The sequence below is a fragment of the Erpetoichthys calabaricus genome, chromosome 12, assembly GCF_900747795.2.
Source record: "Erpetoichthys calabaricus chromosome 12, fErpCal1.3, whole genome shotgun sequence".
In the NCBI taxonomy this organism is placed as follows: Eukaryota; Metazoa; Chordata; class Cladistia; order Polypteriformes; family Polypteridae; genus Erpetoichthys; species Erpetoichthys calabaricus.
The window spans coordinates 86,117,470-86,131,997 of record NC_041405.2 but is presented as its reverse complement, the minus strand read 5'-3'; the positions used below and the strand labels follow the sequence as shown (position 1 = coordinate 86,131,997).

General features: G+C 35.6%; 1 protein-coding gene across 1 annotated transcript; it reads right to left on the bottom strand.

The window, feature by feature from the left end:
- Positions 1-5,574: 5,574 nt before the first annotated feature.
- zic6 (zic family member 6) lies at positions 5,575-10,242 on the bottom strand. Its single transcript, XM_028814653.2, has 2 exons — positions 9,025-10,242; positions 5,575-6,543 (listed from the first exon to the last, which is right to left on the bottom strand). Exons 1-2 carry the CDS (start codon positions 10,055-10,057, stop codon positions 5,888-5,890), a joined length of 1,689 nt encoding a protein of 562 aa, XP_028670486.2. The 5' UTR covers positions 10,058-10,242; the 3' UTR covers positions 5,575-5,887.
- Between the last annotated feature and the right edge of the window lie 4,286 nt (positions 10,243-14,528).

The following is a 14,528-nucleotide window of genomic DNA, read 5'->3' as shown; positions in this document are numbered from 1 at the left end:
TTGCTTGAAACTCATCCACTTTGAACTTTGAAATTTTTCTGGAAGCCCATTGCAAAACAGATAAAAGTAAATGTATTGCTATGAAACATCTTCTTTCTTATATATTAAATATCCTAAACTACATTTTTGTGACAAACCAGGTAATTGTATAATGATAATATTAAAAAGGTGTCAGAGTAAACTTCATCCACCATCCCTCATTTATGCAAAAAGAAAATCAATGTCATTCATTTAGTAACTATTCTATTTAAGCAGACTTAATCAGATGAAAATAAGGAAATAATATTTACAAAAATATGCTTCCATTGTAACTATTAAATACATTTTGTTGTATTTTAATGAACTGTAACTGAAATTGTTAGACAATGTAGCACCCTTTCGGTGAACTGGGCTAGTTTTGCATTCATGTCACTTTTACTTAGAAACATAAAACATTCTAAATCACAGGAATTTTGTTAAAGGATTATGGCATATGATCAAAATCTCATTGCCTTATGCAGAGACCAGCTTTCCCTATTTAACTTATTAACTAGATTTTGAATCTAGACACTAAACATTTTAATTCATCAAGAAAAACAAATATATTGATTTTTGTTTCTCCCTCTGAAAATAAATATGGGTGCTGCAGCAGCCCTTAAAGCATTACAGAGGCTTTAATTAGTATTCAATTTAACTTCACATTAGCAGTAGGATAAACAAATAAGCAATAGCTCCTCTTGCACGGAGATTGCTCTTTATAAATCTTGCACCTGTTCAAAAATGTTTATTGAAAAGAAAAAATAATAGAATTTTTGTTTGATAATGCATGCTTTGAATCTGTGACAGGTTCAGTGACAGTGGCCTGTTTATGAAAAAGCAACATGGGTTCTGCACTTAGGTTTTTTCTGTGTCACTAATTTTCATCCATTTTTTAAAGATTCTAAAAACCACTGCTTGGTTGGTTCTTGCTTTGTAAGGAACCCAGTGCCAACCCACGAATGCCTACTCAAGGCTGTAGTGATGTCAGTCATTGATCATTTTAAACTAATGCCATAATGTACTATTTGTGCAATATTCACATTTTATGTAACACACAGATACATGGAACAAAAATAAAGTGCACTTATTGAGAGTGCCAATGCAGTTTGAAAATTGTGATACCTAAAGAAGTGCACTACATGTAAGCATGCACATATCAAACAACTTGGCAGATATTTACTAACTAAACTATTTCTGTAAGGTTGGGTATGCAAATATCTTCCCACTTATATTAGCTCATAGTAATGCAGAGGTAACACACCTTTTTTCAAAGTTCTTGTTACATTGGAAAATCACCAGAAACAAGGTCATCAGTCTTCTTCTGGCCTTATTGTTCTTGGTGTTAACAGAACAGCAGCATTATTGTATGAGAAATATGTAACTGTACTTGCTTTTATCCGGCTACTTCATTTTCATATCACATCCATAAACATGCAGACTGGAGTGCCTAGTGTGCATAATTTTACCAGCTGAAAGTGGGTGTTTGTTTTCAAATGAGTGTGCTCTGTAATAGGCTGATACCTCAGCCGGGATTCTTTCCTACCGTACAACCAATGCTGCCTGGATGATATTGGTTTACACATTACCATAGAATTGGTTAAGTGGGTCTCATAGCAGATAGATAGATAGATAGATAGATAGATAGATAGATAGATAGATAGATAGATAGATAGATAGATAGATAGATAGATAGATAGATAGATAGATAGATAGATAGATAGATAGATAGATAGATAGATAGATAGATAGATAGATAGATAGATAGAGAACACATTCACTTACCCTTGTAGCCAACCATTTCCACTAGATAGTATGCACAATATTACGATCATTCTCTGAGAAATACTCAGACTATTTGCTATGAATGACCTTCCATATGATATTAATGCCATGCCTACTAGCTCTGCCCTTTCTCGTCATACACATTTCCTTGTATGTTGACCCTGTGTTAACCTATATATGACAAATAACCTAAACCTAAACCATTAGTTTGCTTCCAGGAACTTCCACCACATTCCCAAAAACCTGTGAGGATGGTGTCTAATGGGTATGAAATCATGTGATTATATCAAAACTATTCTCCAATGAAAAAATAAAACTTTTCATTGTCTCTTCACAACAAAATAAGTGACAAACACTAAAACTTGATGTGGAGTATTTGCATAAGACTAAGTTAAAAAGGAAGAATATACAGTAAATAAGCAAAATTGTACATTACAATGTACACAGAATGTAAGCTATTGACAAAATCAGATTCGGAGAAAACAAGCATACACGAAGATAGTTGCATCATAATTTGAAAGTAAACATGACAGATGTGTGAGATATATAACACACAACAAATAGAAATGTGTGCTAAAGATAAATATTGACATGTGAATAAGTTCAGTATGACTGAATAAACAAAGAGAACTAAACAAAAGGTAAACCTGTGGAAGACATGCTTTCAATGTATTGTAGTGTGGAGGAAAACTACAGAATTGGGTCAAAAAGAGCATACAACTGTGAATGCATTGTCAGATTACCAGTATAAACACTCTCTATGTATAGAAAAACCACTGAGGATTACATCAAGTAAACTAGTTTGCATTTTATGCTAAATAAAATGAAGTATGTATTTGCCTACATTCCTGTTTGCCATGGCACCATAGAGAGGCTATGTATTGTATATTGGTCAGAAATGTACACTTTGTACTTGTGACAATACTACTATAAAAACAACAACTATGACTGCTTCTGCTACCTTCTGAGCAGCCTTATCTGTCAATCAATCACATATTACAATCATGTACACACCCATGAGTCAATGATACAAAGCAGAGCCTCAATGAAGTTGGCATGTAATAGGGATAAGAGAGGCCAAAATTATTGGGGCAAAATTGGACCAAAAAAAAAAAAAAACAGGATGATGATATGTGTAGTAATAATTAGGTGTGAAAGCAGCAGGATTCCATTCAGTATACTATTAATTGTTTTGCTTTGATGTAATGTTACACAGATCTTAGTGTACAGCCACACCAAGTTGTTGTGCAGAAAATGAACGAAAGAAATATTTTGGAGACTGACTAAACACAGTTATCAAGCTCCTTAATGAAAACATTGTTCATGTCTTAAAGTGTCAGACAAAATATTCTGAAATAAACCACTGCATGTATTCTTAAATTATAGGCAGTAACCATATTTTCATTAACAGAGACATCTTGTTTCTCAGTTTACTACTGAAATGCTGTAACAAAATAGAATAAAGAGAAGCCAGTGCTACACATGGTGCAAGGCTGAAGCAAACCCTGCATGGGATGCTAATCTACTGCAAGGTGCACTGAAAGACATGCATTGATTTAAACATTATGCACATTTTGATTCCACATGTTAATGTAAATCATGTCACTACTTTTACTCTTTTACCCTTGCAGATATTTTGTTTGGTTCTTTACCTATTATTTACATCTAGATTAGGCTTTGTGTCCACCCCTGCATGTGTCACATGCTATTTGTAGATAGGATAAAATCTTTGTGGATTTAAGAACATAAATGAGATAGATCTTCGCAAAAAGCATTGAATACATATAAATACATTTCTGAGGAAAAATATTACAAACCACAACAGGAAAATCACAATCTTGTTTTAAGTATATAAGAGTCTTCATGTCTTATAATAATTATTTATTAATAGTTGTATTTAGCATTTTTTAAATTCATGGATAAATTATTTTAGCTTTACTATATCTCAATTGAAAGAAATTGCTTTATTTTATTGTTGATAACAGCTCACAAGATTTGTTGCTTGATATTTATTTAAAATTTCCCCAAAACACAGCATCCTTACACAATATAACAGAAAAAAGAGATTTTTTTTGACGTTTTTATAATATACCCCCAGTCCAGGTATTTCGATAACTTGACACCACTACATACATTTATAATAAATATATAATTAAAAAAATACAAGAATAACTTTACGAAACGCATTCAATAAAATAATTGAACATTATATTAAAGTATAGTTGCACTCTACAAACCCGTTTCATTAAGATTTGCCTTTGACTTGGAGTTGAAACATCGATTCTTGTATAGTGCCGTGATCAGTAGTAAACGTAACATTTACTTTTTTGAAGAACACATTCTAAGCACGTTATGAATAACAGTGTTCAGCTGAGCGCTGTGTAATAAAATTGTAAATTCTTCCCAAAGATAAAAGTGAATGTTGAGTATCATTTAAGCCAATTTATATCCTGTGCCTCTAGACGAATAGCACGCAGGCTATTTCTAATTCATTGTTCAAAGTAGCTGTATTCCTTCAGCTAAAACTCGGGGTAATAAAAGTTACTTTGTTTTTCGTTCTTTCTGTAAAATATTAGCCACATATATAGTCTAAGAGATGCCAGATAAAATTAAATAAAACCATAAATAAATCAATTAAATATTTTGTAAAGAACTCCGAGCACTTAGATTGTGCTCTGTTTGTGAATATATCACCCTTTCTCACACTTAATTGCATTTGATTAAACGGGCTAATTTAATTCCAGGCAACTCGAGTTTAATCCACCAAAATCTAATAATACTTAAATAAACACAGTCTGAGGCATCATCACGTCCATTTTCAGATACGCCGAGCTTCCTATTACCGCATACCATCTGATCAAAGGGAATAGGCACTCTTTAATGAAAGAACGTATGAATAATTCACTTTTACTGTATTTACTGTAGTTTTTCTATTGAATGTTTGCCCTAAAAGATGAACATTGCATTCTATGTACTGAACTTAGAAAAAAAATGACAAAAAATAGTTGTTATTAAACTCAAACGCAGATTTTGCATATAACAACGAACGATACGTTGTCATATCCTGCTCAGTCTTTCAGACTGTAATAATTCCATCTCTTGGACGTACTCACTCACGTGCAGGCCTGACATTTAATCCAATACGCACTTCTCGGGGTTTAGGAGGGAAATGACGTGCACGAAGAAAAGCAGGCGCCAATACTGGGAACAGCGTGCAAACTGCAAAGACACAGGACATCTAGTAAGAAACAAACGCGTGTTATTCTAGCTGGGAAGGAGCAGCGGTATTCACTGCGCCACCGTACCGCTTTGTTTTATTGTTGCATATAAGAACTTTGCAGATGCTAAAAATTCTTAAATTCTTTCATGTGATTTTAATCAAGTTTACGTTATTCTAATACAAATAAATAACGATCAAAACAAAGGAGCGTTTTCAAAGAAAAATAACTACCATGCACAATGTAATCATACAAATAGCTTTATTGTGGTACATTTATGACACAACTCTCAGTCCTTAAGATATACACTCTTAAAGAATATATTTCCATTATTACGTCTTAAATCAGACAGTACTGGTAACACTATAAATATGTATTTTTAAAAATTCATATACAGTACATTGTCTTTTTTTGTGAAATTGTTCCCCACCAAGGTTTGATATGACAGGCCAAAATCCCTAAACAATCGTAGCATCAAACAAAAACTACCACGGAGTGAAAGTCTTTGTAGTTTTCATCTTGAGTTTCAATGGAGCAAAATGAAGGGGGGGGGGGGGGGGGGGGGGGGTTGGGGGGGATCATACAATATTAAACATTACATAACATTTTTTAAAACAGGCTACTGATGTTGAAAACGAACGGTTATACTGAAACAGCTGTGTTTAGAACGTCAATATAATTCCATATATTCAGTCTATTCTGTGGGTTTGGCTGCGAGAAAGAAATGTCTAAATGTGAACTCTGTCGTCGTGCTAACACCATGATGCATAATACATTAGCACACCTTTAGTGCATCACGTAAAGCACGGACGTGAAATGTCCTTCACAAAATTCAATGATTCCGTTGTAACTTTTGGGCTTAAGCAGCTTCAGACCGAAGTGACATCGTGACTGTAGTGTTTTGGAGCACATGACTCCACACTCTGGCAAGTGTACCAGCCATTGATGAGGCCTTTGTATAAAGATGTAGCTCCCTGCGATGACATATTCCGTGATGGGGCTTTTGGAGTCAAAATACTGCAAGGCGTGTTTGGAGATAATGTCGCCTCTGTTCTGAAATGACCTCTGGGTAAAACCAAAGCGTCTGAAGTTGACTGGTGGTGATGAGGTGATGAAAGGTCCAAGAAGTTTTCGAGTGGCAGGTGGAAAGGTGGACACAGGGAAGATGTGTTTCGAGGATGGGCACCTGGAGAGTCCAACAGATCACCGCCAGGGGGCATCTCCTGCGGGGCGCTATATAGTCCCAGAGAATGTGGCGGGGATTCGCTTTCTCGGCCCACAGGAGCGGTGGATTTATACTGACTGTAGTCTTCTTTTTCCCCTTGTGGTTTAGACAGTAGGGACTTACAATGCAGCTTCATATGCTTGCGGAGAGAGCTGGGGTGCGTGTAACACTTCTCGCAACCCCTAACTTTGCAGACATACGGCTTATCGCTGGAGTGAACGTGAGAGTGCTTCTTCCGGTCACTACTGTTGGCAAATCTTCGGCTGCAGCCGTCGAACTCGCATTTGAAGGGTTTTTCACCTAAACGGCCAAAGAAAAGCACTGCACGTTACTTAATGGGATTTAGATAGGTGTTGTTATTTCACTTTCAGACTGTAATGTAATTTTTAAAGTAATCAAATAAGGAAATTAATGCAGACTGTTTAACGGTTAAACTAGACATAAGAATGCAGTTAGTCTCCATAAATTCTATAATGACTGCTTTTATTTCTTCTTTAAATAAATTAACGGAACAAGCTTTAGCTTGTCATTGTACAGAGTTATATTAGGTGACATGGAGAAAATGAGAATGTGTCATGTTTCAGTGGCAGGGCCTTTCATTAAAATGCAGTTCATGCCTTTACTAGCACTTAAGATGTTAGTTCTTCGTAAATAATAAAACCAGCAGAATCATCACTCATAATGAATAAAAGTGATGGCAAACCATAGCGGAAATTGAGACAACATTAGGGCAAAATGCACTGTATTAAGTGTCCCATTACAATGATTTCAAAATAGGTAAACATTGACAATATCTCATGATGTATATGCTCAAATCCATCAAACTCGAGAAGTGAACTGCACGTTTTTAATCTGAATAAATTAACAATGCTGGACTAAAAAAGGCCATCTATGCTAGTAAAATTCCCATCGGTATCGACATCACTGACAAGACGTCTTCATTATTGGCAACAATTGTGCTATGACTTCATGTATTCAAATAAATAAATAAATATTGTATATACTCTTTAAGAATATTGTGAATTTAGACAGAAAGTTAACTAGTATAAAATCTTTACAATAATTATCACTTTTTGATTGGTTATTAGGGGAAACTGTATTGGCATAACTCGTTAGTAACTCCACGGTTAAAAATGAAGGAAATAAAACAATAATATACTACTATCATAGGTTAAGCGGATTTCACCCTTTTCATTCATTGAGTGCATGCGCTTACAAACCATTGGGCAACGTAACAATTGAGCCAACTGCTAAATCACAGACAGAATTCCTTACTCATGCTAGTGGCTTCTCTAACTGCGAATATTTCAAATTAAAAGACAGTTTTTGCAAAATATTTTAAAGTATTTAAACATGAACCTTTTTAATGGAAATATTTTTAATACATTAATCATTACTTTGCATCTGTTTCTGGAAAGAAATCGATGAAAAGCCACATCTGAGACATTGACGCCATTGGATGATTCGAAGCATTTTTACATACGTATTTTTCTTGTGCACCTCATGCTCAAGATGAACTGAGATCGTAAAAAAGCAGGTGACAGGAAACGCCAATAATGATTCGCCAGAGACATTCGTTCAAAGGGACATTGAAACTCGCAGCAAAGAAGAGTCGTTCATGTTTTAAAGATGCTAAATAAGAAGCGAGGTTTATTTTTTGTAAACGTTTTGTTTATTTACACTACATTTCTGAATTTCAAAAGTAAGTTTAACGCAATGTTCAAATAAAACAGAGGTGCCCATAAATTTCTCATTCAAAGTTAGATTTATTTTGTAGTTTGAATTAAACGTGATTTTCAAGTTCTGTTTAAATCTGAATATAATATTACATTTATATATATGATTCAGTATATCACGTATGCACTTTTTGCCGCTCTGATGAGGAGTTGATGATGCTGCAACTTTGGGTATATTTAGAAACGAATTACTTGCCAGTCAGTTGTTTAATAGTCAATTTGAGGAGTTACTTTATGAACGATTTGCATTTTATGTTCTTCCACGGTGATTCGTGAATAACTATAATAACAACTGCGAGTAAAGAGAAGTAATTATGTTATCCTTTTAAATTAATATATTTGCACAAGAAACGAGAAGTTCTTTTTTTCAGGATATGTGCGTGTTTGTTTTAATAAAGGTATACTATTATGAATACTGATTAGGCGACTAAAATTTGATCACAGTTGAATTAACATCATTAAATTTTGCAGACGAGAAAAGGCAGTTCAGCCCATGCCGAGCCATTATTTTTCTATTCTACACTGACATGCAGCGACTGAAAGCATTGCCCAGACCAAAAGGAAAAGAAAAAAAAGTAAAACAAAAAAGACAACCTACAAAAACGGGAATGCTTTTTGTTTTATGAATAGTGAGAAAGCCTTTGGGAACACAGCAACAATTACTTTTCCCAGTCATGTTATAGCACCATGGTAGCAGTGCCTAACTTGTTCTCATTCAGTATTTACGAAATGACTGAAGTAGAGATGTGCATTTTTAAAAGACTGTTATGGTATAGACTATCTTTGAGGTGAGGGTGGAGTGATGTGGGTGGAGGATTGTGTCATAGACATGCTCAGTTAAGAATAATATCTTTAATGAAACCACCTGAACTGTATTATATATAATGTTTGTCTAAAGTTACCAATTTACCGGGCTGTACTGACATTTAGCATTTAGCAATAGTCAAAGACAATTACATTAAAAAAAAAGAAACATAAAAAGAATTTGTATAATCACTATTGATTTCTTTCCTTATTATTTAATTGTTAACGCATGGTAACTGACCTGTGTGCGTTCTCTTATGGATCTTGAGATTCTCTGATCTGGCAAAAACTTTTTCGCAGCCGTGAAAGGGGCATGGAAACGGCTTTTCCCCTGTATGCACTCTGACGTGGTTTACCAGCTTGTATTTCGCTTTAAAGGGCTTCTTCTCTCGAACACATTCCTCCCAGTAACAGACGTGGTCAGCTTGCTCGGGTCCGCCGACGTGCTCCACGGTGACATGAGTGACCAGTTCGTACATGCTGCCAAAAATCCTTCCGCAGGGTCTTTTACCAGGTGAATCTTTGCTGTCAATCCATTTGCAAACGAGTTCCCGCTTGACATTTTGTCTGGATCGCCTGAAGAGTACTTCTGATCCTCTCTGAATGGACATGTTCATCGGTTTATAAGTATTTAAAAGTTGAGTGACAAACTGCCTGCTGTCCCTCGAGCTACCAGTTGCCTGACCATAGTGATGAGATCTCTGGATGAGGTCGCCAGGCAGACCTAAAATTACTTGGCTACTGAGTTCTCGAGAAGCAGAGGTCGAGCTACGGGCCTGTTCGTGGATTGCGGTAAAGAAAGCGTGATTTCGGCCATCCCTAGAGTTGGACAGGTCTCGATACCTTCCAATGATGCCATGATGGGAGGCTCTTGTCGCCAGTTGATCAGTGACTGGTGGCATGGTGGATCCGGCCAGATCTCCTCCAGTGATCAGATCCCTAGTATGTGCTATGCGTTGACTAGTGTATCCAGAGTCTGCTGGTTGGGGGACTGAGTAACCAACATAAGCAGTGGACCTCGCCTCGGGATACTGGCGTAAACTGTGCGAGGGGCCGATTTTTAAGGAGCTGCCAGTGGGGTGCGCCATGTGCCCCCCTGCCAAAGATGGCAGTACCATGCTGGGTTCAGGATTGCTTTCCCCAGGGTACACGCACGGAAGAGGGCAGCCACTAAACCTCGACAGGCTGGTCATATTGTGCTGTGCATGTGGCTGTGAACCTGCGAAGTCAACCAATCTCATGCTTGGGATCTGCCTAGAAAGGGTGCTTTCCATTTTCCCGGTAATATATCATCTGTACGTCAAGTTGCTGAACTCTGGCGAGGCAGCGGCTGTAGTAGCTGCAGAAACACTCAAGTTTCTTAGAGGCGGTATGCGTCCCATGCCGTACTTTGCCCTCTTGATTTGCAGCAATAATCGAGGTAGTAAAATGCTTCCAAACAGGCCATGGTGTAATATAAAAGCACAGCAGGGAAATGAGCTTTTTTTTTTAAAGGACCTGGGGATTGGCTGGAATTTGGCATGATTGACGGGAGCTTGGTTTGTTTTAAAAGGGACACGCATGCGTTCGCGGCGGGGCTCCTTTATAAAATATTGCAGAAAAAAATGCTTTGAAATCTGCCGCATATACTGCCAAATATTAGTCTCTCTTTTGGCTTTTGGGCAAGACCCAATGCAAACTTTTACAATTCAAAAGTGAACGCTTGCCTCTGGTGATAGATTTGCGTCTATAATTCCACGACAAGCAAACTTAGTCCAGTCTGTAATTCAATAATCCGTGCGAACATCATCACTCCTCCGTGCTCATATGGCCCAAGTATGAATTCAAGACACATGTATTAGCGAAAACATCCAGAAATACGCCCCTCTAGGTCCAGTGTGAGAGGAAGTCATTTTAAGGAAACGGCATCTAAAAAAATACCTGCACTGGGACCTTATATCAAGAAACGTGCATACTGCTACACGAATGTGTTAAATTACATTTCATTAAAGCGAAACGTTAAGTGCTTTTAGTGACACTTGTGGCAGAGCAAGTGTCATTTTATTGAGATGAATAAAGAAATCACCCATCTCTTAACTGAACGTATAAATACCTAACACATAAAAATATTATTACAAAAGAAATTACCTACAGAAGGTTCAACAGTTCTTCGATTGTTCTTGTTTTTTTTTAAATGACTACGCTCTAAATGTAAAACTTAACATCACAACGTAAAAGTGATTGTAGTTCATTATTTTGAATAAATCTCATATAGTATCGTTCTAACTAACATATTTCGCTTACATTATTCTAATTGCAGAAATAAACCTTAGCACAATTTCTAAATCAAAACTGTAATTACACTCTGATAATTGACGTGAAGACTTTAAATTATCGCTTTTCAAAACAGTAAAAGATGATGTAGGGGGGATCTGGATCCTGGTGATTCTCCTTAGGGTGCCATTATCAGGTGTGTCGGAGGTTGGGAATGTTGAATAACAAAAGAGTATGGATATTTCTTTTCTCCATTAACATAGACCAATATTATATGTTAAGACAAGCAATGTTGGTTTAAGAATTCAATTTTTCCAAGTCATGGCTTCATTAGGACGCCTAAACCAATGTTTTAATACAGTCTGTGACGCATTTCTACCTGCATATTCGCGTAGGTTGCATCCTGCTGTTCCCTTTACCTCCTGCCGCCAAAAAGTAGTTGTTACATGAGCTTGTACCCCCCAGATTGTCCTGGAATGAGTTTATCTGTTACTCTGCGGTGTTTGATTCTCCTGAGAACTGAAAGCCCGTTTATGAGTTCTAGCCCTTGGCCCAAATAGGTTAGGTTAGTTATAGGTTCTGTTTCAGGTTTAAGCCAGTAAGAAATTGAAAGACATCTGATCATAGCTAACACTAAATAGGTTTTCGCAGTGAGCATTTTGATTTATGCAGAATAAGCATTTATTAACCGATCTAGCCTTTAATTCTTCGAGCCCGCTTTTTCAATTGTAACTTCACGTGGAGCTGGAGCCTGTCCCGGTAGCATCAATTACAAACTGTAAAACCAGCCCTGAACAGGACGGTAAGTTTAAGAACACACTCGCAATAAGAATGTCAAGACACCTATATTTTTGGTGTTTGGGGTGAAATCGGAGTCAGTGCGGGAAGCATACACAGAAATTGTTTAAATATGAAAACTACGTATTCAGTGACCGGGCCAGGAATATCAATCATCTCAATGAAGATATGAAACATCAGTTGTACATGTACATAATTAACACTGGTGACAAACATAATGGCGAAAGTATGATGCAATAATGTCAAATAAAACGCAAAAAATATATCTTGTTAAAAACATATCTAATAACACATCTGAATTTCACTATAATGAATTCGTATTCTCATCAAATTAATTTCTTTAGTTTTATTTTAAAAGCAATATCATAGATAATTGCAGTGCCGAAACAATAAATGTAACGTTATTGTCTTTGACTCTATAGTACTTTTCGATTTTTTTCTTTTCTTTGGTCGGTTTGGATTTCATAGAACTTGAATTGAATTTTAGTTACATGGTACATTGTCAGTCTACATTTTTAAACAGAATGTGGAGGATAAAGGCTTTAACTTCAGAAAAAATATTAGGAAGTCAAATGACATACAGTTTAAACCCCTTTTGATATTTCAGAATTGTCAATACCATTTTGTTGTAAGTGATGGGTTTCTTTTCACTTTTTGTGGAGTAATGTATGTGTTCACTATGAAATCACCGAGTTCTGTTTAAAGTTAATTGTTATTTTGTTAATTATAGTTAAGTTATCGTCGGAGTTATGTCCCATCCAAGGCTGGTTTATTTCCTGTCCCAAGGCTGTCAGAGCAGGCTTTAGCTTCACTTGACGCTGGAATGGAATAAAAACGGGTTCAAAGAATGCATGAATTTATTTTTAAAGTATTATTAGGGATTAATCATTTTTTCGTTAAACCCTTGAATTTTGTTGCTGTAGAACTGTTTGGAAAACTTTATTATTATTATTAGTAGTAGTAGTAGCAGTAGTAGTAGTAGTTGTAGTAGTAGTAGTAATAAGCTTTATGTTCAAATAACAACACAATACTTCCTTATCAAACGTACCCTATCAGAGGATCTCATAATCTTTTTACACAATTTTCATCTATTTATTCAGGTAAATCATTTAAGTATTGTGTTCTCTCAATTATTGTGTACCCAGTGAAAGAAAGAAAATTCAATGTATACTACAAAAACAATGTATATGTCACATTTAAAATGTGCCACTTACATAAATAGACATCGATGAAATAAAAAATAAATTAATATAAATAATTTAATTAATGTGGATACCCTTTAATATTCGTTTTAAATACCTACCGACCCATTCACAAAATGACTAGTTACAATACAATGGTTACACTAAGTCCGGGTTACATAAAAAGGATGACTAAGCGATGTACTTTTTGTTATTTAAAATTTAAACCTGCCAGTAACAACAACATTCTCAATGTCTTATTAAATTATAGCGAATTTCGACAACTTTTGTCCTCACTCACAATATACAAAAGCAAAAATGGCACAATACCGATTTTCGAATGTCGGGTATAGACCTAATAACGAGGCATATAATCAATTCTCTTCTTAATTTACGAAACAAAATAACAAAGAAAGTATAACAGTAAACAACCATTGCTTTAAAATACCCATTCATTTTGTAAAAAGTTTTTTATACAGTTGCTGGGAGTCGGAGAATTAATGATATTGGACTCGACTCAGAAATCTATCTATTCTCTGCACTAGCATCTATTCGATGGTATTGCATAGGGTAAATTTAATTTCATTATCACTTTAAAACCAGTTTTTGGATTGACGATGTAAAGCTGCGACCTGAAGAAAATTCATGTGAGAATGAGGAGAACATGCCATTTCCAGACAGAAAACATTGAAATGAACTGTAGTCCACGGTCTACGAGGCTATGGCGAAACGTTGCGCCATCGTGCGGCTCACTATAAAATATTGAAGCACAAAGTTAAAGCCAGGGTAATGACGAAGTATAAAATCTTACTCAAAAATATAATAAGTTGTTATCTCCTTTATTCCACTTTTGTTAGAGTTCAATTCAACAGTTTGACTTTACCATGTCTCGTTTTAAAAATTATGATTTTTTAATAAAAATCAGCTAATAATATTGAGCAAATATATACTCAGTAGTTATGCTAAGCCAATCTAACCCCGTTCTTGACTCGGTTACTGTCGGAATCGACGGCAGCTGCCCAAAAATTTGACCACTAAGTAATAAGTGGGTGCAGAAAGTGGATGGACAAATTATGTATTCGTGAAAGTGACACGATTAAAACGTTTAAAATAGCGCTGTCAGTTTTTAAAGAACATTCGAAGACATGAAGAATGTTCTATTTTTTAAACTAATAAAGGTGTTTAGCCTCATTACTATCTCGCTTTACCTGAATGAGGAGTATAGTAAATATGTAGATCGTGACGTAAACCCCATAGAATTACCATATTTGTAAGAGTGTAATGGAAATGGCTTTCATTAACACGTCATTTAGCATGTTAAAACACATTTTTATAATTAGTTCTGGCTTTTTCTCTCCTCTACCATGATAGATAGATAGATAGATAGATAGATAGATAGATAGATAGATAGATAGATAGATAGATAGATAGATAGATAGATAGATAGATAGGACTCTTTCTGTTATACAAAATAAAATGATTATTAGTTTCCAAAAATAAAAATATTTAAACT